This window comes from Phocoena phocoena, chromosome 3, assembly GCF_963924675.1.
Source record: "Phocoena phocoena chromosome 3, mPhoPho1.1, whole genome shotgun sequence".
NCBI lineage: Eukaryota > Metazoa > Chordata > Mammalia > Artiodactyla > Phocoenidae > Phocoena > Phocoena phocoena.
The window spans coordinates 163,166,266-163,190,512 of NC_089221.1; the positions used below are offsets into that span (position 1 = coordinate 163,166,266).

Sequence of the window (24,247 nt, forward strand, 5' to 3'; positions counted from 1 at the left end):
GTTCCTCCTTGTCCTCCAAATCTCATCTCAGCACGTTCTTCCTCAGACCATCTCCTAGAAAACAGCTTTTCCCCATAGCTAATCTCTATTCTATTCCTATTGATATGAACATTTCCTTCCTGGAAATTACTGCTATTCTGTGGGCAAGGATGTGGATAAAAGGGAACCCTTGTACACTGTTGGTAGGAACGTAAATTGGTATATTCATTGCAGAAAACAGTATGGAGGTTTCTCAGAAAACTAGAAATAGAACACTATATGACCCAGCAATTCCACTCTTGAAAAAAACAAAAACTAACTTGAAAATATTCCTGTGCCCCAGCGTTCATAGCAGCATTGTTTACAATTGCCAAGATATGGAAGCAACCTAAGTGTCCATCAACAGATGAATGGATAAAAAAAGATGCGTGTGTGTGTGTGTGTGTGTGTGTGTATGTGTGTGTACAATGGAATACTACTCAGTCATAAAAAAGGAAAAAATTTTGCCATTTGCAGAGACATAGATGGACTTGGAGGGTATGATGTTAAGTGAAATAAGTCAGACAGAGAAAGACAAATACTGTATGATCTCACTTATATATGGCATCTAAAAAATACAACAAACTAGTGAATATAACAAAAAAGAAGTAGACTCACAGATGTAAAGAACAAAGTAGTGGTTACCAGTGGGGGTGGGGGGAGGGGCAACACAGGGGTTGTGGAACTCAGGTCTCCCTTGCTTCAAGACCTATGTTTGTTCTTCCACTGGCTCCAGTGGCCCCCTCCAGCCCCAAGAGACCTCCATCGCACTCACTCTCCCTACCCTTTATTCCAGGTCACAAAACTGTACAGAGGCAGCCAGCTACAAGACATATTCCACTCCTGCCTGGTCACTAACCTGATGTAAGCTGAGATTGGAAGCATTGGCTGAGCTGGTGGCTTGAGGCTCTGACCCCCTGTTGGCACACCCTTGAACTGGAAGGTTCATTGATGTGGTGCCCATTCTTCTCCATGTCCCTGACAGCTAATCTTACCATCTCCTTCCGTATGTCTTCAGGGTGCAGGAAAAGGATTAACCTCATGGAGCCACCAACCCCTTGCACCCACCTCCTTCTTGGGAAATACAACTTTCAGCTAATAATAGTCCAATAATAACATTCTCCGTGGCCAGGCTCCCTGCTGAGTACTTTCATGCAAGATCATCTCATTTAATTCTCATAACATCCCCCAAGAAGTGAATGCAATGTTCATCCGCAGTGTTCACATGGGAAAACTGAGGCTCAGAGAAGTGAACAGCCCAAGAGCTGTCAAAGTTGGGTTTGAACCCAGGTCTCTGAGGGATGGGTAGAGGAACTAGGACATCAATACTAGAGAAAGGGAGGATCATGGGACACAGTGCTGACTTTGAATGTTACCAAACTTCAGTTCCTTTGTCTTTAAAATGGGGATAGTTATAATAATAGCTTCCACCAGAGCGATGGGGAGGGAATGTGGAATTCACTTCTTAGAGGTGCACAGTAGACATTCATTATTGTTACTGTTATTGCTTCTATTCCCAACCCCTAGAAGTCTTTCCCTTTTTGGTCAGGGTCTCTTCTCTTGCCTGGGGGAAGAGGCAGTCAGATACCCACAGTGCTTGTCCCTAGGTCTTTGGCTCTATAAAACAGTAACTCAGGAGACACTGCTGGTGTTGGGTGCTGGCTGAGTTCCCATGGCCTCTGTTCCTAGGCTGGATCCCATGTCAGTCAGCATCAAGGTACTGTTCTTCTCCAAACTGGACTCCTGATGAAGCAAGTGTTTCTAGACAAGACCCTTAATGCCTCATCCCACTGGCTGGGTGCCACCTACCAGTTGACAAATGTGCATGTGACAGGTATGAGATAAGGTGGGGGAATAGGTTCATGGCTGGAAAAGATGCTTTTATGAAGAAGGATAGGGCTTCTGGGTAGCAGTGAAATGGATAGAGGCTGCAGAGGAAAAAGGGGGGCTTTCTGGAAGCCCATGTTGATGATTCATGGCAATGTGTCATCCAACAGGATGCAGGAAGAGAAAATGCAGCGATTGCAACCAAGGAAATGGTTATTTTACATGTCAGTTTTTCGAACCCAGAATGTAAAGGATCCTGTGTTTCCTTCTTAGGCTGCAGTTATGAGTCATGCATTGGTTGATTCATTCATTCATTCAATGCATACACCATGAAAATAAATAGGCACTGATGATACACTGTGATAACCACTATAACAGGGGAATTTCAAAAGTCTGTGGGAACCCCCAAAAGGGATACACAATTCTCTCTTGGAAAGTTTTCTAGAGGAAGTGATGAAGAAACTGAGATCTGAAGGAGAACAGGACCTAGTTGGGGGAAAGAGATGGGCAGCTGTGCTACATGTGTCTATAACCTAGAGTATAGAAAGAACATGTCATTGGAGGAGGCTTTAAGAAGTTTGGTGTGGCTGGAGCATACACCTTGACATGAGACATGGGAAAGCTGTAGCTGAAGATGTGGGCAGGGACTTTCCTGGGCACTGGAATGGTTTGTGGAGGAACAGAACACACCCAGAATTCTACTTTAGAAAGCGCATCCTCTCCGTGTTACAAGGACAATGACTGGGGACGGGGAGGAAGAACAGAGGCAAGAAGACACATTAGGAACCTAGGTCAACAAAGGTGTGTGATAGATGCCCACTGAGATGGTCAGCACCTGCACCTGCCAACTCTGCCCCAGAGAAGCCCAAGCTCCTCTTCACCACATCCTAGTGAACTCTCATAATGCTTGGTGGAGAGTTGGACAGGCAGACAGATGAATGGATTCAAGGTGGACAGGTAGATGAATGGTCTTCTGTAGGCCACTTTTTTTTTTAATTTTATTGAAGTACAGTTGATTTACAATGTTGTGTTAACCTCTTCTGTACAGAAAAATGACTCAGTTATACATATATATATTCTTTTTCATATTCTTTTCCATTATGGTTTGTCACAGGACATTGAATATAGTTCCCTGTGCTGTAGAGAAGGACCTTGTTTATCCATCCTATATATAAGAGCTTGCCTTTGCTAATCCCAAACTCCCATTCCCTCCCTCCCCCACCCCCCTCCCCCCTGGCAACCACAAATCTGTTCTCTATGTCTGTGAGTCTGGTTTTGCTTCATAGATATGCTGATTTGTATCGAATTTTAGATTCCACATATAAGTGATATCATACAGTATTTGTCTTTCTCTTTCTGACTTGCTTCGCTTAGTGTGATAATCTCTAGGTCCATCCATGTTGCTGCAAATGGCATTATTTCATTCTTTTTGAGTGTAGCCCACTTCTAAAATCCCACCTCAGTCCACATTGCCAGGAATAAGTAGACTGGCTGTAATGACTTCTTTGTTAAAAACTTCATACTTTCTTTTTATTCTAGAAGTGGAGCCATCAATTCATATACCAACAGACCAGCCAACAATCAGTCCCAGCTTCCAGGACTTCCAGCTGAATTTCACTGTCACCAACTTAATCTATTCCCAGGACATAGCCCCAGGCACCCCCAAACACCAGCGGAACAAGAGAAATATTGAGGATGCGGTGAGAATGGGGTTGTTTGTCCACCCTGTTCCCATGTAGAGACTGACCTATGGACACTGGGTAGTCAGAGGGCGACTTTTTTTTGGTGTGCACATTTATTTTTTTTCAGTTTGGCAATCTGGCCTTTTTTTTTAACATCTTTATTGGAGTATAATTGCTTTACAATGGTGTGTTAGTTTCTGCTTTATAACAAAGTGAATCAGCTATACACATACATACATCCCCATATCTCCTCCCTCTTGCGTCTCCCTCCCACCCTCCCTATCCCACCCCTCTAGGTGGTCACAAAGCATCGAGCTGATCTCCCTGTGCTATGTGGCTGCTTCCCACTAGCTATCTATTTTACATTTGGTAGTGTATATATGCTGGACATTTTAAAAAACTGAAGTATAGTTGATTTACAATATCATGTTAATTTTGGGTGTACAGCACAGCAATTCAGATATATATATCCTTCTTCAGATTCTCTCCCTTAAAGTTAATACAAAATATTGAGTATAGTTCCCTGTGCTATACAGTAGATCCTTGTTGGTTACCTGGAGGGTGACTTTTTTTTAACATTTCATGAAGACAGGTTCTTATTCCCATTTTACAAACTAAGAGACAGCCATAGAGGGGTTCACTTGCTAGCCCAAGTCATACCCTGGAACAGGCCCTGGGCTAGTGTTTTCTTTTTCGTTTTCGTGTTTATTTGGGGTTTTTTTGCCGTACCACTCAGCATGTGGGATCTTAGTTCCCTGACCAGGGATCAAACCCATGCCCCCTACAGTGGAGGCACAGATTCTTAACCACTGGACCGACAAAAAAAAAAAAAAAAAAGATGGGGAAGTGTGTTCTTTGGTTAATTGGCATTCTCCGATGCCACTGTGCCATGGATTCTGACCAAGGAAATGTTGCCCTGTCTTTCAGCTCAACCAGCTCTTCCGAAACAGCAGCATCAAGAGTTATTTTTCTGACTGTCAAGTTTCAGCATTCAGGTGAGTTCCAACTCAGGACCCAATCATTTTGGAGGTTTGTTCTGTCCTTTGAAAGTGTCCCACTGCCATAGTCTCTCAGTTCCTAGCTGTTATAGAGGAGAGCCCTAGGAATATAGAGCTGTTACCCAAACATCAGCTTGTTCCTGAACCAGCGAGTACAACTGGCTAGAAACTCAGAAGAGCTTGTGTCAACCTAGCTAGGCATGAAGGTGGCTGGTGCTGGGGGCCATGGAATATAGAGTGTAGCATTCATGTCTTAAGAAATCGGCCACTGAAGGCAGAATCCATGGGAGCTAGGGGTTAGAACCAGATGACTTGGAATCCAGCAGTCTAACCGTGCTGTCCAATACTGTAGCTACTAGCCATAAGAGGCAATTAGACACTTTTATACACCTCTTGGGATATGTTTCACATACCATAAAATTTACCTTTTTGATGTATGTAATTTAGTGGTATATTTATATAGTGTTACAACTATCCCACTACCTAGTGGAGGGAGGAACATTTTCATCACACCAAGAAGAAATCTTGTACCTACCCATTAGCAGTCACTCATTTTTCCCTCACCCCCACCCCCTAGCAAACAATTTACTTTCTCCCTCTGTAGATTTGCCTATTCTGAACAATAGGCATTCCATTTATATGAAATGTATATAAATGGAATCATACACTATGTGGTCTTTTGTGACTGATTTCTTTCACTTAGCATAATGTTCTCAGGATCATCCATGCTGTAACATATATCAGTCCTTCATTCCTTTTTAGGACTGAATAATATTCTATTGGATGGCTGTACCACTTTTGTTTATCTGTACATCCACTGATGGACATTGGATTGTCTCCACTTTTTGGCTATTATGAATAATGCTGTTATGATCATTAATATCCAAGTTTTAACATGAACTTATGTTTTCAATGCTTTTGGGCATATAAATAGGAATGGATATTGTAGGGTCATAGGGTAACTATGTTTAATTTTTGAGGAACTACTGAGTTATTTTCTACAGAGGTTCCACCATTTTATATTCCCTTAAGCAATGTATGAAGGTTCCAAATTCTTCACATCCTCACCAACGATTATTATTGCCCTTTTTTTCCCCACTATAGCCATCCTAGTGGGTGTGAAGTGGTAGCTCATTGTAGTTTTGATTTGCATTTCCCTAATGATTAGTGATGTTGAGCATTTTTTCATATATTTATTGGCCATTTTTATATCTTCTTTGGAGAATTGTTTATTCAAGCTCTTTACCCATTTTTAAAATTTTGTCTTTTTAATGTTGGGGTATAATAGTTCTTAATATAGTCTGGATACTAGACTCTTACAAGATACATGATTTGCAAATATTTTCTCCCATTTGAAAGGTTGGATTTTCATGTTCATGATAGTATCTTTTAAAGCACAACAGTTTTTCATTTTGGTGAAATCCAATTTATCTACTTTTTCCTTTGGATTCTTGTGCTTTTAGTACCATATCTAAGTAAGCAATGACTAATCCAAGGTTATGAAGATTTACTCTTATGTTTTCTTCCAAAGGTTATATAATTTTATCTCTTACATTTAGATCTTTAATTTATTTTCAGTTAATTTTTGTATATGCTGAGATAGGGGTCCAACTTCCTTCTTTTGCATGTGAATATCTAGTTGTCCCAGCTCTATTTGTTAAGTAGCCTATCCTTTCCCTGTTGTTTTGGAAACTTTGCTGAAAATCAGTTGTCCATAATTGCATGACTTTGCTTACAGACAGTAAATTTTATTCCATTGATCTGTATGTCTTGTTGCCAGTGGCAGTGTTTTGAGTACTGTAGTTTAGTAGTAAGTTTTGCAATTGGGAAGTGGCGCTGTCCAGCGTTGTTCTTTTTCCATATTGGTTTGGTTATTCGAGTCCCTTGAAATTCCATATTAATTTTAGTATCAGCTATCAATTTCTGCAAAAGAGCCAGCTGGGATTTTGATAGGCATTGAATTTAATCTTTAGGTCAATTTGGGGAGTGTTATCATCTTAATAATACTAAATCCCCAATTCATGAACATAGGATGCCTTTTCATTTATTTAGGTCTTTTTAAAAGTCTTAGAACAAAGTTTTATAGTTTTGAATATACAAATCTTACATTTCTTTTGTTAAATTTATTCCAAAGTGTTTTGTACATTGTTTGATGCTATTGTAAATGGAACTGCTTTCTTAACTTTATTTTCAGAATGTTAATAACTAGTGTATAGAAATACAATATAGATTTTTGCATATTGCTCTTATATCCTACAATCATGCTGAACTAATAGGATTTAGTAGTGTGTGTGTGTGTGTGTGTGTGTGTGTGTGTGTGTGTGTTCTTGGGATTTTTCTATATACAGTATCATGTCATCTGCAAATAGAGAGTTTAACATCTTCTTTTCCAACCTAAATGCCTTTTATTTCTTTTTCTTTCCTAATTGGCCCCATAAGAACCTTCAGTATGATGTGAATAACATATAAGAGGAGGGCAGACATACTTGTCTTGTCCTTGGTCTTAAGGGAAAAGTTTTCACTCTTCCACCATTAAGTATGATGTTAGGGGTAGTCTTTGCATGAATGCTTTTTATCAGGTTTGTAAAGTTTCTTTCTACTCCTAGTTTGTTGAGTTTTTTTTAATCATGAAATTATATTTTGTCAGGTTTTTTGTGTCTATTGAAAACATGTGGAAAAAAAGAAAACATGTGGTATTTGTCCTTTATTCTATTAATATGGTATGTTACATTGATCAATTTTTTTAGATATCAAGCCAACCTTTCAGCTAGAGGTAAGAGTTTGAGGCCTTCTCAAGTCTTGCACAGCACTCTTGTGGTCTTCTGGATACCCAGGAATACACTGGAGCTTTTCAAAGCCCCCTGTAGACATCTCATTCCCCAATTTTTTCTTTTAAATTATTAGCTCACCTCTTGCTTGCCTCAACTGGTATTGCTCCCTTGGGCAGATATAGTGTAAAACAATTACCACTGACTGTGGCAAGTGCCATGGGGTTAGGCTTTCCTCTCTAAACAAGCTCTGAACTACCATATGACCCAGCAATTCCACTACTGGGCATATACCCTGAGAAAACCATAATTCAAAAAGAGACATGTACCACAATGTTCATTGCAGCACTATTTACAAAAGCCAGAACATGGAAGCAACCTGAGTGCCCACTGACAGATGAATGGATAAATAAGATGTGGCACATATATACAATGGAATATTATTCAGCCATAAAAAGAAATGAAACTGAGTTATTTGTAGTGAGGTGGATGGACCTAGAGTCTGTCATACAGAGTGAAGTAAGTCAGAAAGAGAAAACCAAATACTGTATGCTAACACATATATATGGAATCTAAAAAAAAAAAAAAAAAAGGTTCTAAAGAACCTAGGGGCAGAACAGGAATAAAGACGCAGACGTAGAGAATGGACTTGAGGACACAGGGAGGGGGAAGGGGAAGCTGGGACGAAGTGAGAGAGTTGCATGGACATATATACACTACCAAACGTAAAATAGATAGCTAGTGGGAAGCAGCTGCATCGCATAGGAGGATCAGCTCGGTGCTCTGTGACCAACTAGAGGAGTGGGATAGGGAGGGTGGGAAGGAGATGCAAGAGGGAGGGGATATGGGGATATATGTACACATATAGCCGATTCACTCTGTTATACAGCAGAAACTAACACAACACTGTAAAGCAATTATACTCCAATAAAACTCTGAGTCAAATAAAGACAAGCTCCGAAAATAAGGCTTTTTCAAGGAGCTGCCAGATAGGTCAAATAATGACAATTCAATGGTGATGGGCCTTTTGGGGAGCTCTAAACCCATTATGGTTTTCAAAGTTACTGAGCCCCTTGTGAGAGCAGGATGAGAACTGTGCAAGTTATAACACCATAACGTTTACTCCATTTACCAAGATTCAAACATTTTTTCTTAACTAAATGCTGTTTGAATTGTTACAAGCCTTCGGTTAATTTCTAGACTTCTGAAAAAGTTGATTTTGACCATGTTTGCCAGTGTTCTCATTGTTTTTACAGATTTTCAGAAGTTTTTACTCCAACATTTCAAAATGTTCTCCCTGCAGCTAGTTATTTATAAATTAAGTCAATTAAATAAAATGAGACATTCAGCATCTCACTCACACTAGCCATATTTTAAGTGTTCGATAACAACATGGGGCAAATAATGACTGTATTGGATAGTACAGACACAAATGTTTACATCATTGCAGAAAGTTCTCCTAGACAGGACCAGAAGCAGGGAACCAGGAATCGGGGTAGAATTCCAGATATCCTTGTTCATCCCTTGTGTCCTTCCAGGTCTGAGCCCCGCAGCAACCACACTGGGGTAGATGCTCAGTGTAACTTCTCACCATTGGCTCAGAGACTGGACAGAGTTGCCATCTATGAGGAATTCCTGTGGCTGACCAAGAACGGTACCCAGCTGCAGAATTTTACCCTGGACAGGAATAGTGTCCTTGTGGATGGTAAGGCTCCCTGATCATTGGGGCAGAAGTGGGGGCTTCCAATTTCCTCACCTGGGGACCTTCCTGGGAATCTGGAGACTTTGGGATGAGTCAGCACTGAACTTTCCCAGGCTGGCAGGAGGTGCATACTCCCACAGATTTTACCCACTACTGAGGGAGAGGAAAGGACATTCAGTGGGATATAGGAGACGCTCGCCTTCTCCTAGACTGCACCATGCAATAGAACTCTCTTAGTGAAGGAAATGTTCTATATCTGTGCTATCCGGTGCATAAGCCACATGAGGCTCTTGAGCATATTAAGCACAGCTATTGTGACTGGCTTTTATGGTTAATGATTTTTAATAGTACTGACTACCAGATTTTTAAAATTTCGCTTAATTAAAATTAATTTTAATTTAAAAAGGCACTTGTTGAAGTAAGTCAGAAAGAGAAAAATACCGTATGTTAACACATATATATGGAATCTAAAAGAATAATGGTTCTAATGAACCCAGGGGTAGGACAGGAATAAAGACACAGACGTAGAGAATGGACTTAAGGACATGGGGAAGGGGAAGGGGAAGCTGGGACAAAGTGAGAGAGTAGCATTGACATATACACTACCAAATGTGAAACAGATAGCTGGTGGGAAGCAGCTGCATAGCACAGGGAGATCAGCTCGATGCTTTGTGACCACCTAGAGGGGTGGGATAGGGAGGGTGGGAGGGAGACCCAAGAGGGAGGGGATATGGGGATATATAGCTAATTCACTTTGTTATACAGCAGAAACTAACACAACACTGTAAAGCAACTGTACTCCAATAAAGATGTTAAAAATTTTTTTTAATTTTTAAAAAATTTTTAAAAAGTAAAAAATTAATTAATCACAGCATATATTTTGTAAACCTGGTTTGAAGGGAAGTAAGAATAAACCTCCAAGTAGATGTAGAAAAAAATAAATAAATAAATAAATAAAATAATTAAAAAGCACTTGTTCCTGCTCGTAACAGGCAGCACATCTTAAGAATTTGCCTGGGGTTGTACGAGCAGGGGGACCTGAAACCCTCTCCCATTGCCCAATGGGTGCTATGTGTCCCTACCCTCATAGAGTTTGTGTTGCAGTTGGAAATAACAAGAATAGGCAATTTAAAATTATAAATTATTTGATGTGAACCAATCCATACTTGGGAGTGGTAATCAGAAGGCTTCCTGGAGGAAGTTACAGTATAGGTGAATCCTGGAAAATAAGCATTAAAAACTCAGTAAAGGAGAAGGGAGAGAATGTATTCATAGCCAGAGAAGAGAGTTTTGAGTGGGAATTTATAAATTTAAAGAGATCCCATGGTCTTGTCAACTGCGATGATCCATTCTCCCCTCCACTAGCATAAGAGGGTCCAGCCCATCATCAGTCATCCATTCCCAGAGGTATGATTTGAAATATCACTCTTGTAGTGTGATAATGGCTTTGTTATTATGTAGCAAAATATCCTCATTTTCCAGTGATGCAAACTAAAATGGAGTGAATCATCATTATGGCTACATGACTTTAATATTTCAATGGAATTATGGGATGATGCAAGGGTAGCAAGTGTTACTAATTTATACATTGGGTATGATACTGTTTTAACTGGATAAATTATATATTGTTATTTCTAGGTGATGGACGTTTATAATGTGGTTCTATTTTTCTGTGTATTTGAAAAGTTTTATTTAAAAAAGTAAAACACACTCACATGCATTCTCCATTTCATTCACTTTCAGGGTATTCTCCCAATAGAAACGATATCTTGACTGAGAATTCGGGTAAGCCTCAAAGACGCTCCAGCCCAGGATGGGGAGGGAATATTTTGATTCTCTGCCTCACTAAAGGGAACCATGTACCCAGGGTATTGGATGATGATGAATGTTGGCCAACCCATGCTAAGGACTTTGAGGCACAGTAGGGGGGATCAGGAGCCCTAGGGGAATGATAGGAGGGGCTCACACAAGCACTTGTCTCCCCAGACCTCCCCTTCTGGACCATCATCCTCACCTGCCTGGCAGGACTCCTGGTGCTCATCACGTGCCTGATCTGCTGTTTCCTGGTTAGAAAGAAAATGCTGTTGTCTTCTTACTATCAGGTTGTAAGAACCCTTTATATATTACAAATACCTGTCTTCTGCTGGGGATATGTTTTGCAAATATTTTCTCCTAGTCTGAGTGTAGTTTGCCTTTTCCTTTTCTTAACAGCATTAGTCATTAGGGAAATGTAAATGAAAGTCATAATGAGATACCACTACACATGAGAATGGATAAAATTAAAAAGATAACAAGGGTTGGTGAAGATATGAAGCAACTGGAACTCACATATAGTGCTGGTAAAAAATAACATGGACACATCTTTCAAAGTTACATTGGGGTTAGTAGATGCAAACTATTACATATAGAATGGCTAAACAAGGTCCTACTGTATAGCACAGGGAACTATATCTAATATCCTGAGATTAAACCATAATAGAAAAGAATATAAAAGAATGTATATATGCGTATAACTGAGTCACTTTGCGGTACAGCAGAAATTAACACAACATTGTAAACCAACTATAGTTCAATTAAAAATAAATTTTAAAAGAAGTTACATACATCTATGCAACCATCCAGTCCTAGGAATTTATCTAAGAGAAATGAAAACATATGTCTACACAAAGACTCATACACAGATGTTCATGATAATATCTGTACTAGCCAAAGACTAAAAACAACCCAGAAGTCCATCAACAGGTGAAGGGATAAACAAACTGTGGTATATCCACACAATTCAATACTATTTAGCAATAGTACTGGATTAACACATACAATGATTAATCTCAAAATAATTATGCTGAATGAAAGAAGTCAGATGAAAAAGAGTACTTACTGTATGATTCCATTTATAAACAAACTCTTGAAAATACTAGCTAATCTCTGAGGCCAGAAATCAGATCAGTGGTTGTCTGGGAATAAGAATGTGTTTGTAAATAGCAGGGGAGGAGGAATTGCAAAAGAACATGAGGACGATTGGGGAGATAATGAGCATTCCTTATTTCGATTGTGGGGATGGTTCAATAAGTTTATAATCCAAACTTATCAAATCATTCACTTTAAATGTATGCAGTTTACTGTATGTCAGTTATACATCAGTTAAGCTGGGGTGGGGGGAGGAAAACAGAAGATATGAAGGGGATATCAGAGAGAAAATGGTAGGAAAAAAAAGAGAGATAAAAGGAAAAGAGAAGAAGAGAAAGATGTGAAAGAGGGAGAAAAGAGAGGAAAAGGGCTGGGAGAGAAAATTAAGAGAAAAAGAGAAAAAAGGAAGAGACACACAGGAACATCAGGTCTTTTTGGCTGTGGCCATGTCCCTCCCCTGTAACCCCCAATACTTGGCAATGACTGGTCCATTCTGATGCCCTCTGCTCACCCTCACAGGTCACTGTCTCCAGGCAGGAGGAGGAGGAAGACTGTGAGGCTCAGCAACAACACCTGGGCTATTATTACCTGCCACACCTGGACCTGAGGAAGCTGCAGTGACATCTGCTTGAGTCCCCTTTTCCCAGTCAGGTTCCAAAGGAGCTTGGCCGGAAAAGAAAAAAACCACATTGGTCAGACACAACCTCTGGGTCTTTCTTGAACTGGCCCTTACCTGGTTCACCCTGCACTGAGATAAAATTTTTCCCCTTCATTATGTCCTAAAGACAACTGCAACTTCTGTCTTACGGTTTCACGCCATATCACCCCTCAGGGACACAAGGATTGGTGAAACAGGCACAGACGTTGTCAATGAACAAAATCAACATCCCACTTAAGTGTGAGGTTTGCCTACCTAGTCACGCACTACACACGTCTCTCCTTGACTCCTGCGCAGCCATCACCCCATCTCTATTCCTCCATATTCTGCACCCCCTTCCCTGAAGCCCTGACAGTCTCAAGTTCCCCTTGAACTACTTCATTCTCTGATGTTCAGATTCACCAGGACGTCCAGAAAATCTGCCTTGGTGACTCCTTTCCCTCATCACAGGTCCTCCAAGGAGGGAAACAGACCAAGAAGGAATGAGTGGGTCTGACATGACTCTGCAGTCAGCCTTGGGACTTGGGAGCTGAAATGACTAGGTATCTGGGAAGACTGAATCCCTGAGTAATACCAAACTCTAGAGAGATAGGGTCTGCTCTGTATTTAAAGATTAATAAAACTCAGGGGAAAGGTCTGACAGAAAAAAAGATAGTCTTTTTTTCATTATTTTTTGCACTGAATCTAACCAAACAGTTAAAGCAGAAACTCTCTAACAGGCAGTGTGAAGCATCCCAGGCATGAAACAAATACTACAGATGCTCTATTATTGTTTAACACCTCGCTCTCAGAAACTATAAATCCCTCAGACAAAAGTCAGTCATGATAAAGAGGATTTGAATAATACAACATGCTTGATGAGGCAAACAGGCAAATAAATCACAAAAAGCAGTGACTTATTGTTAGATTAATGATGCTGAAAACAGTCTCTTTTGATATCATGATACGCCAAATGGCATGTCAATTTTCATGAATCAAATTTTCAACACATAAACATCTTTAAAAATAAGGAAAAAAGGGGCTTCCCTGGTGGCGCAGTGGTTGAGAGTCCGCCTGCCGATGCAGGGGACACGGGTTCGTGCCCCGGTCCGCTCTCCGCAACGGGAGAGGCCACAACAGTGAGAGGCCCGCGTACCGTAAAACTAAGGAAAAGTTTGGTATCTCATTATATGCAACTCTGAATTAGCATGCAACAACACAAAAATAGAGACCCAGTAGTAGATATCTTATTTGAGAACATAATTATAACAGCTCTTTAATGAAATATTATTGTGGAATCTACTGGGTATTATACAAAAAAAGTATAATCTATTGTGAAAAGGTAGGTTTTATTCTGTGACTGTAAGGGCAAAAATACTAAATAATCCCATAACTTTAATAACTCTCTATTGACTTTAAAATACAAATAAATAACATACACAGAGAGGAAAATGAGATAACAACATGAAGAGGAAAGATCTCCTCTTCTCACCAGAAACCAAATCACTCCCCTCAAAAAGATCACTGTCTAGGGAATTCCTTGGCAGTCCAATGGTTAGGACTCAGCGCTTTCACTGCCGTGGGCCCGGGTTTGATCCCTCGTCGGGGAGGCCAGCAAAAAACAAACAAACAGGGCTTCCCTGGTGGCGCAGTGGTTGAGAGTCCGCCTGCCGATGCAGGGGACACGGGTTCGAGCCCTGGTCCGGGAAGATCCCACATGCCGCGGAGCGGCTGGGCCCGTGAGCCATGGCCACTGAGCCTGTGCGTCCAGAGCCTGTGCTCTGCAACGTGAGAGGCCTGCGTCCCGCAAAAACAAACAAACAAACAAATATAAATAGATGACTGTCTATATTTTCTATGCCACACAAAAGAATCTAATGAAAGAAAAGTATTGGTTTATTTTAAAGTTTCAAAAGCTCAAAGCAAGAAAAACTTACAGACACTGCAGAGAGTCATTAATAAAGTGCTGTGGTGTACCATTTCATCTGCACCATTTTCTCTTTTTTTTCAACAGTGTTTGTCAGGACATCCTTCTTAGCCCCTCACTTTTTCTGCCTTGATAGCTAGCCTGTCTGCAATCAATGCTATCCTCAGTCTCTCTCTTGCCATCTTCACTTTCCTGTTTCCTGATATCTTCCTCAGTCACCGGAAATTGTTTGCAGAGGAGCTGTGAGATACCCAGACCAGCTCCTGGAATCATCTCTGCCAAATCTGAAGACTGGGTAGGGGTGGGCCTGGGGCTGGAGTTCAGACCACCTGTGAGAACTCCTGGCAGAGATTCACCTGTGCAACTAGTTGTAAGTTTTTGCAAGGCTTTGGCAAGATCCAAAGTACTTAAGGGTTCTCTGGTTCCACTGAAGACCTGGAATCCATGCAGTCTCTTCTGCCAGAGCACTTGCTGGGGCTTATCCAAAGTTTCCTCCCATTGATGGCATCTGATCTCATTGCCAGGATAGGATATGATTCTAGTAACTAGCCTCTTCAATATGTACAGACATTCTCAAAAGGATGGAGGTGCTTAAGCCACGCTTTGCATTGGTTTCTACGATCACGTTGCTTCCTCTGTGAAGTCTTGACCATCATGCTTCTTTTCTTCTTATCCTATAAAATTAATCATGGGGGCTTCCCTGGTGGTGCAGTGGTTGAGAGTCCGCCTGCTGATGCAGGGGACACGGGTTCGTGCCCCGGTCCGGGAAGATCCCACATGCCACGGAGCGGCTGGGCCGGTGAGCCATGGCCGCTGAGCCTGCACGTCCGGAGCCTGTGCTCCGCAAAGGGAAAGGCCACAACAGTGAGAGGCCCGCGTACCGCAAAAAAATTAAAAAATTAAATAAATAAAAAATTAATCATTAAATTGTACAGGACAAAATAGTTCTAACATCTTATTCCTAAGGAGAAACAAATATTATTAAATATATATATATTTTAACATCTTTATTGTAGTATAATTGCTTTAAAATGGTGTGTTTCTGCTTTATAACAAAGTGAACCAGCTATACATATACATATATCCCCACATCTCTTCCCTCTTGGGTCTCCCTTCCACCCTCCCTATCCCACCCCTCTAGTTGGTCACAAAGCACTGAGCTGATCTCCCTGTGCTATGCGGCTGCTTCCCATTGGCTATCTATTTTACATTTGGTAGTATATATAAGTCAATGCTAGTCTCTCCTTACCCTTCTCCCTCCCCGTGTCCATATATATATATATATATATATATATATATATTTTTTTTTTTTTTTTTTAAGTGCCAATGTAGCCATTGCCCGGGCATTAAAAACTCTTATCCACAACACTGCCATTTTCAGGAAAGATCCAACAGTTGATGTGATTCCCTTTTTTGAAACCCTCACTGGTGGGTAGTTGCTTTACTTTAAGCATGATAACCCTACGAAAACTTCCAACGGAATCACCATTCTGAAGCATAACATACTTCACACAGCTGGTACCCTGTAAAAACGTTTGCATTGCACTGGAAAGCAGCATCTGGAGTAGACCTATTTCCTCTTCTAGTTCATTTTCAAGCCCTATTATCAAAAATCTCTTCTCTAGATGGAGAATGCTACTCTTGGTATGGATTTTACAGGCGTTCTTCCCTCAACTTCAGATTTCTCACAAAGACGTTTGTAACAACAGCTGGTCACTGCTATGCCTCAGTGTGATCTGACGTTCACTTTCCATTTGAGGGCAAAGGAGGGAGACAGAGATGAGGGAGTGAAAAAGAGAGCTGGCTTCCGCAGCCCCCAGAGCTGCTAGACAGTGCTGCTCTGTTCTTCCCTACTGCTGCCTGCACATTGGTCGTTTCTTTCAACGTTCGCTACTGTGTTAAGCATAAAAGAAAATCCAAATCTGTTACGTATTGCAGGCTCTCTGTTACATGTCTTTACCCACATTTATCTTGCTCCGTTTTTCCACAACCAGGAGAATATAAACACAGAGCTTATTACTAAACTTTCAAGATTATTAAACACAGGAACTAGATCTACATTTCCAAAAGGAGACTGATATTTCTTCAAAGTCCCAGACCAGGGCTGAGTGTGGTACATCATTAACAGTCAATGATGACAGTGAAATATATATATTTGACCCTGTTTGGCTGCTTCTGTAGTGGATACTTTATGGGGTGACACCAGCCAACATGTGACCTGGTGGATGAATGCAGCCAAACAGGTTTAATTAGATCAGAGACACAAAGGGCTATTCCCTCCTTCGATAACAAATAAAGCAGCTGTAAGCGCCTACAATAGCAGTCGAGAAACAAAGGCAGCCAAAACAGAACCATAATTGGTCCTTCTCCTAGCTGGCCTGTGATTTACCTGTAACGTGGGAAGTGACAGCTGGAGCAGGAGGGAGCAGGAGACTCAGCTAGAAGCCAGCTCCAGAAGATGAATTGCTTGGGGATGGGGAGGAGGGAGGTAGCAAAATCTCTGTTTTGTAGCCCAAATTTACTCAACTATTTGTTACACATCATAGAAGGCTGCTAGGTTTTAGCCTGCTGCTCCCAGACCTGGTCCTGATTTCACCAGCTTTGCACGCTAGGAATCCCATAAAATAAATCACCCCCTACTCCCGGATCCCACAGACAGCTCAGCGGGGTTAACACCACCACAAACCGGCTCTGGCCTTAGTACAGGGCATCCTCCAAGCCCAGGCTGGGAGGCGAAGCGGGTAGGAGGCAATGGCAGGCGACGGTACTCCGACTTTTCCCCACCCCCGCGCGCATTAGAAGCGTCGATTTTTGGATCCAGGTCTAGCAGGGATTAATTGTCAGGCAAGTCAACAGTTTACCCCACTTCAGAAAGGACGAAAGATTGAGCGGGCGGACAGGAATCTCCCCCTGCCAAAGGGCTCCTACCTGCTCCCTCTTCCTCCTCCGTCCAAGATAACAAGCTCAAGCCAAAACCTGCGCATTTTGCCAACTCTCCGTTTTCTAAATGGCCCAGGAGCCCAGACAGGGACCACAAGGTGGTGGAAGAGGAAGTGAAGGAAGGGAGGGGGCAGCAGGTGCTGCGAACAGCTTCGCCTCACAGCTCCGCACTCAGCTCGCGCATCAGCGCACCACCGCCTTTCGGTCCTCCTCCTCCTGGCCTGGCGCAGTCTGCGTGGCGTTGCGTTCGCCCTCCTCCAGCTCCGCGGGGTGCAGATGCTTGGCGAGCTCCCGCAGCGCCGCTGCACGTCCGAAGTGGTCGTTGTGCCGCTTCTCCATAATCAGGTCCTCCAGGCTCTGGAACTCGAGCTCGTGGTTGCGCTGGGCAAAGAGCTGGTTCTGCACCCCACAGGGCTGCTGGCCGAAGCGCGGCTCGTCGCCGATCTTGAACCCGTGCTGGCCTAAGGGGCATCAATTGGGTGAAGCTCTCCGAGTGGCGTCTGCTCAACTCGAGTGGCGTCTGCTCAACTCGCGCTGCGCACCGTGGCGCTGGGGCTCCGCGGCTCGTAGCTGTAGATGGTTCACCACGCGGCTCGCGTCGGGTGGGAGGCTGTTGCTCACCTCCAGCCGATGCAAATGCACCACCTGGAAATTGCCCACGTATACAGTCCAGTTGCGGGTACTGCGCCTGCCACACGAACTCCCCCAGGTCGCCAGGTCGGCATTGTTGAGCAGGTTCTCGGGCGTGTAGGTGTTCAGCGTCACGGAGCCCGCGCAAAGCTTTTCTGGTAGATGTAGTCGTAGCAGTAGAACTCGGAGCGCCCCACCTCGCGCAGCCGCGGGTCAGAGGTCCACGGCGCGGGCAGCGGCTGCGGCTCCACGGCCTCATCACCATTGGAGAAGATGTAGGAGATTCCGATGTGGGGCCCGTCGGGTCGGCTGTGGGAACTTCCTAATAACTTAGGCGGGTCATTTACTCCGCATGGTTTCCCATCACACTGCGGACGCAAGATCACACCGCTGAGGGAGGAGAAAGCGGAACCGCCACTAGGGTCATTGGCACAGGTCTCCGGACAGGGACTGAGACCACCCGCGAGAGGTGGAGGCCGTGGGGAATTTTGGGGAGGGGGGCGCTGCACCCTGAGACTTCTAGGGCAGTTTGCAAGTGTGGGATCCGCAGTTCCTCTCCTGGCGCAGTGGCAGCGAGGCTGGGCAGGGGGAAGGGACACACGTCTTGCCCTTACAGCTACATCGCGCCTCAAGACTTGAAGGTAGGAGGGCACTGCCTGTACACACCATCCCCTCCCTCCTGCTGGGGTTGCTGCTCCCCCTCAACCTGCTCTCGGGGAGGTGGGGCTCCAGAAGGAGAAGGAAGCAGCCTTGCTGCCTGCCATTGGCAGCTCCTGCTCAGCCCTGTGAGCAACAAGCACCAGATCAGGAGAGCTGGGGTTGTACATAGATCCTGCTCCCCTGCTCCCGGCTCCCCCAGGGGAAGGAATACAGACTATTAATACAGGGAGGTCTGTTGTTCCTCAGCTAACAAACTGCCTAGAAGGTAACAATTGTATAACTTTCCCCCTCAACCAGACTCAAAATGTACTTTCAAAGGCCAAAGCGTTTTTCACTGCGGGCACTCCTGTCCCTCCTCTTGCACATGTGCCTGAGGGGGCTGGGAGTTCTTGGGTGAGCTAGACCTCCATCCTCCTGGTAGTTCATGGTGATGCCACTGACTGTCCCCTGTTGTTGCAGGCAAAGATGAATCAACTCTTAAACTAAATGAGGCCTGCAGGATGGGTACCCTCCAGGAAGATACAGTGTAGAAGCCTGTGAAATCCATGGTACCTACCAGGGAGAAATGTCTCCTACGTGGCCACATTGCTGTCCACCTACCCCACTTCCAACACCGCCCAACAGTTACTGGACCAGTGGTTCACTAGGTGAGTGTGGCCCCCTCAGCACAGTGGTGACTTGCCCACAGCTAGCTGTGTGTTTGAGGATGTGACCAAATCTCTCTGAGCCTCGGTTTGCTCCTCAAAGTGGGGTGGTAGAGGATAAACCTCATAGAGTCCTCCTTGTAGGGACTACTGGATCACCTATGGCAGGTGCCTGTCTGGTGCCTGGCTCTGCAGAAAGGGCTGCTTGACGTGCCGGGGTTGTTCCTCGTTATTATTTTCCCCTCCCCCATGAAAGGCCATCTGCCACACCCCCCTGGTCTGTGGCCTTCCTGAGTTTAGAAAAGCACATGGAAAGCAACCTGCTATTCCAATGCAAAGGTTTGAGATTCCATCTTGCTGATCCTGGTCCTTGTCCTTGGTGAGGCCAGAGTAGGGATCTCTGTGGGCAGGATGAGAGGCCCCAGGCCCACTCAGATACCTGGCATGGTTCTGGTTGAAGTTCATTCATTCCACAGTATATATTAAGCATCTACTACATGCAGGCACTTTCTGAGACACTTAACAAACTCAGTGAATGAAGCAAACACAATACCTAGGCCTCAATATAGCAGAAGAGTCACAGTCATACTAAACATCATTTGCAGGTCCTGCCCACTGTACATCACATGTGATGCCCTCATCTAGATCTGCAAGCACCCTCCCATATTCTAACTGGGATGATGAACCACAGGACCAACTAAAAACCTGAGTGGTGTCTGGGCCCAGAAGAAGGGCCTCCTGTCCCCACAAAACAGATGGGGAGAGTATAGGGGCTGTGTGTAGGGAGTGACTGGCAGAACCGTGGATCTCACACAATCTTTTGATTTCCCTGGGAGGGCTGAGGTCTGAAAGCTTCTGCCTCAGAACAGGAGGAAAGAGAACTGTATATGGGGTCCCAGGTCCCTTGAGAATCAAAGGGGAGGATGGGTTGAGCACCCCCTGAAATAGCCATCCCCACCACAGTCCCATCTTGATCTACCTGGCCCCCTCCACATCCACCACTCCTGACACCCACCATCAGGCCCAGGACAGGAGACGTGGGAGAAATGTGCTCACAGGTCTGCCTCAATCCTCAGTCCTGACTCCCAGATGCATGGAGGACTGAGGTGGGAATGCATATTTGGTCAACAAGCACAAGAAAGGCCTCAAAAGATTCAGGCCAATGTTTCCAAGACAATGAAAATTAATCTGTACAGAGGCCAACAAGGTGCTCATTAAGCCCAAAGTAGTCAAATACAAGATGTTAAAAAGTGCCAGCCCTAAATTAGACAGTCTCACCCATATCATCCACCCCAGTCGCTGGAAGTATGTTGTTTTTCTTTTCCCATATAGTCAAGAGTACTACACTTTGGCAATCACAGACCATGAGCGAGGCCAAGGTCAAAGCGAAGGCCAAGGTCCCAAAAAGTTCCTCCAAAGACTCCAGGAAAAAGGCTTTTGTCCATTAACTTTGAGGATCAAAAATGGTACAAAACTTGGACTACTGCCCGCCTGGGCAGGTATCTCCCTATGCAATTTATAGAAACACAATATAAATTCCATCCCCCACCCCCCACTTACCATAAAAGAGAGATAATCATATAGTTTTTACCCTGAAATATGTTAATACAATAAATCATGTTAATATTTAACTGTCCTTGCCGTTATGGAATAAACTCTACTGGATCATGATGTATGTCTTTTAAATACACAGCTGGATTTATTTTGCTAATATTTTATTCTGAATGTTTACTTCTCTAATCATGTGTTAGAGTGGGCTAATGTTTACAATAGCAAAAAAAAAAGAAAACAAACAACATCCATCAGATGGAGAACAACAGAATAAATTATGGTGTAGTATACTATGGAATGTTACTCAGCTTTTTCTTAATTTTGAGAGGTCCATTGACTAACCCAAAGAGATAGCCATGATATACTCTTAAATGAATACAGCAAGTTACAAAAAGTCTATATATGTGTGTATATATGCTTATATATTTTTGAGCAAAGAGAAAGGTGTCGAAAAATACTCAGTGTTGGTTAATGTTGGCTACCCCAAGGAGTACAGTGGAGAAGGGAGAGACCTGAGAGGGGAGGAATATATTAACTTTTTCTTTATTCACTCCTGGTTTGTTTAGTGATTGCAAGCAGAGTATTCCTTTTGTAATTTTTTCTTTTAACAAAGGTAGGATGGTGGGGGGGGGGGAAGAAACACCAGTTATCTATTAAAAGTGATGTCAATTAACATCTGTTGAGAACCAATAAATAGCTACAATTAATACATCCAAAAATGAAAATAGAATAAAATTATCAAAAGCAAGAAGAAGAATCATTATGAAGTTCATTTACCTGAAAATACAAAGCAATCAATCTGGAACCAAAGTTACATAGACGTGGTCTTTCCCAAGTGCATTAAGCAAGACATCTTCAGGAAGAACTAGTTTTTCATTTACAACTAGCACAAAATTATCAGTTCATGGATATGAGGACAACCAAGGATAAAACAAAGAGAAAATGAGTCAAGTCCACTTAAAGGAAAATATTTAAGGAATAATTGTACCCATCATACATACACAGATTAGCTGAAAAAGGCAAAATATTACAGAAATCATTGAAGCTTGGGGGAAAAAATAACATTCTGAATAGTCAGCTTGTCATCTTCACTAAAGAAAGAGGGGCAAATTTTTTCCTAGTGTGTTATTTTATATTTTACACCGTAAATAGACAAGTCCTTTTTACTAAATCACAAAGGAAAACCAACCACCTTGACCGATCGCCACATATGAAACAATTTAAAATGAAAACTTACAAAAAGCTATCAACATGGAGCATGGGGCCGGGTGGGGGGGAGCGATAAAGTTCTCACACTCAGAAAGTTGCAGTTACTCACAAAAGTAAGAAATGTTTGTAAAACTTGAAAATATTTACATAATCGAATTTTTAAAAATTGTCAAAGGTCTCATTCTCTCTAGAAAAGCTGTGGTTTGCTATTTCACCGAGGAGATAAAATTTTAATTTTTGTCAGCTCTGTGGTGGTTAAAGGAGAATAGTACAGAAAGAAATGCGTACTAGGAGTCTGCCCAACAGAATTTTTGTCCTAAAAGTTTTTGACTAAGTTTACGGTTATTCAAGTACTCTTTCTCTCAGCTCTTATCAAATCCTTCATAAAAGAAAATTTCAGGACACAAATCAGTAGCCGAATCGCCATGGGCTCCGTTGGCTGCCCACTTCGCCGTCTCCCGCTCGCCCCGTCCCTCTCCCTAGAGCTCAGGCGCTGGAGACGAACGCCCGCCCATCCCGAAGCCACCTTTCCCGCCCGGCTCGCCAGTCTCTTACCTGCAGCTCCGAGTTGCTCTTGGCACGTGGGGGTCAAGCCCCAGGCCCCGGGGTCTCCCGTGAGGCTGGCGCCGCCCGCGATTCCCCGAGCACCTCGCCGCGCTTCGCTGCCTGAGGTGAAACTGCGCCCGGCAAAGCGCTGCGGCCCTCTCCTGTCAGCGGCCCTCTCCTGTCAGCGGCCGCCTCACAGACGCCGGCTCTCCGCCTCAGCTCTCAGCTCTGAAGTGAGCGCTCAGCTGGGATGCGAACGCGGCCGGGGGCGGGGCCTCGCGGAGCATGCGCGGAGGGCGATGCCGGAGGCCGTAAGGGCGACCCCTGCCCTGCGCTGAGAGCTCTCAGCTTCCCCTGCGGCGGGGGGCGTTGGGTATCACTGGCCCGCGTTGCCAGAGCCCAATTGAGCGGCACCCGGGAACCCGCAGTTCCCGGCCTCCCGGTGGCGCCGCCTTTGCGACGGGGCTGTTGCACCCTCCAAAGAACGGGCAACCCTGCCCTCTCCACAGTTTATGGGTGATGAGCAGCTTCGAGAGAGAACGGAGACCAAACCGTTCTCTGCGCGGAGAAGGTGAACCCTGGCTCTGCCGCCCTGTGAGGTTTGGGCATTCCTCTTTTCCTCAGGGGCCTCTGACTGGTGGTCCTTGGTATTTTGTGAGGAAGAGGAAGGGGAATTCAATAGATCTCCAGGCCCTAGATAGTTAAGCTCTGCCCCCAGGGGTGAGGTCGCGCTAGGTGATGCTGTTGTCACGTGCGCCCATTTCTGAGCCAGTCCTCCTGCTTTGAGGGCCGGAACATTCCTTTAGATGCCCCCCTCCCCCACCTCAGCACCTCACAGGCACAGGTGAGTCATTGGTCCTTATAAATGTCAGTTATTCTTTCCTTGATGCTGAGCTGTAATCTGTAGACTGTTTGAAACGCCACAATTGGCTGAGGTGGGAATCGGGGATGAGGTGCAAAAAGCAGCCCTGGGGGGTGGGGGTGGGGAGGGAAGAGAGAGAAGGCCGACTGTGTTGTCTAGAATCACCGCTGAAATTCACCAACGCCAGCCCGAGAGCCTGTGGTGAAGCTGTGACACTCCTTCTGTCACTGCCAGGTTGGACAAGAAGTAATGCGGGTTTTTTTTTGTTTGTTTTGTTTTCCGGTACGCGGGCCTCTCGCTCCGGACGCGCAGGCTCAGCGGCCATGGCTCACGGGCCCAGCCGCTCTGTGGCATGTGGGATCTTCCCGGACCGGGGCACGAACCCGTGTCCCCTGCATCGGCAGGCGGACTCTCAACCACTGCGCCACCAGGGAAGCCCAGGAATGCGGTTTTGAGAGCTAGTCATCAAGGCACAGAAAGCCCCCATATTAAAGCCTCCTTGAAGGTCCTATTTCCCCCATTTGCCTCCACATAGATCCTCTTCACTTTGACTCTTCTTTCCCTCGCATCACAGAAGAGGAAGCCAACTGTGAAAGATATCTGGACATACGTTTTCCTCATGGGCTGTAAGATGACGCAAAGCAATCACTGTCACATACTCTTCCTGGTTAGTCTTTCCTTCCATCAACTGAGACGACCTTTTGTGTTCATCCGGTCCCTAATGAGAAGCCTAATGAGA

General features: G+C 44.0%; 2 protein-coding genes and 1 pseudogene across 2 annotated transcripts; 1 reads left to right on the forward strand and 2 right to left on the reverse strand.

Annotated features, from left to right (window-relative positions):
* The first annotated feature begins 149 nt into the window (after positions 1-149).
* LOC136120389 (mucin-16-like) lies at positions 150-12,602 on the forward strand. The gene is given in 10 exon segments (XM_065873803.1): positions 150-182; positions 815-882; positions 1,708-1,760; positions 1,763-1,852; positions 3,385-3,545; positions 4,455-4,522; positions 8,832-8,998; positions 10,739-10,780; positions 10,982-11,061; positions 12,422-12,602. Coding segments are annotated over 10 exon segments (864 nt in total). The 3' UTR covers positions 12,524-12,602.
* A 1,944-nt stretch (positions 12,603-14,546) lies between these two features.
* On the reverse strand, positions 14,547-15,119 carry MBD3L1 (methyl-CpG binding domain protein 3 like 1). Its single transcript, XM_065873804.1, is given in 4 exon segments — positions 14,547-14,655; positions 14,657-15,031; positions 15,033-15,086; positions 15,088-15,119. Coding segments are annotated over 4 exon segments (570 nt in total).
* A 2,470-nt stretch (positions 15,120-17,589) lies between these two features.
* On the reverse strand, positions 17,590-18,400 carry LOC136120392 (protein LRATD2-like; annotated as a pseudogene).
* Between the last annotated feature and the right edge of the window lie 5,847 nt (positions 18,401-24,247).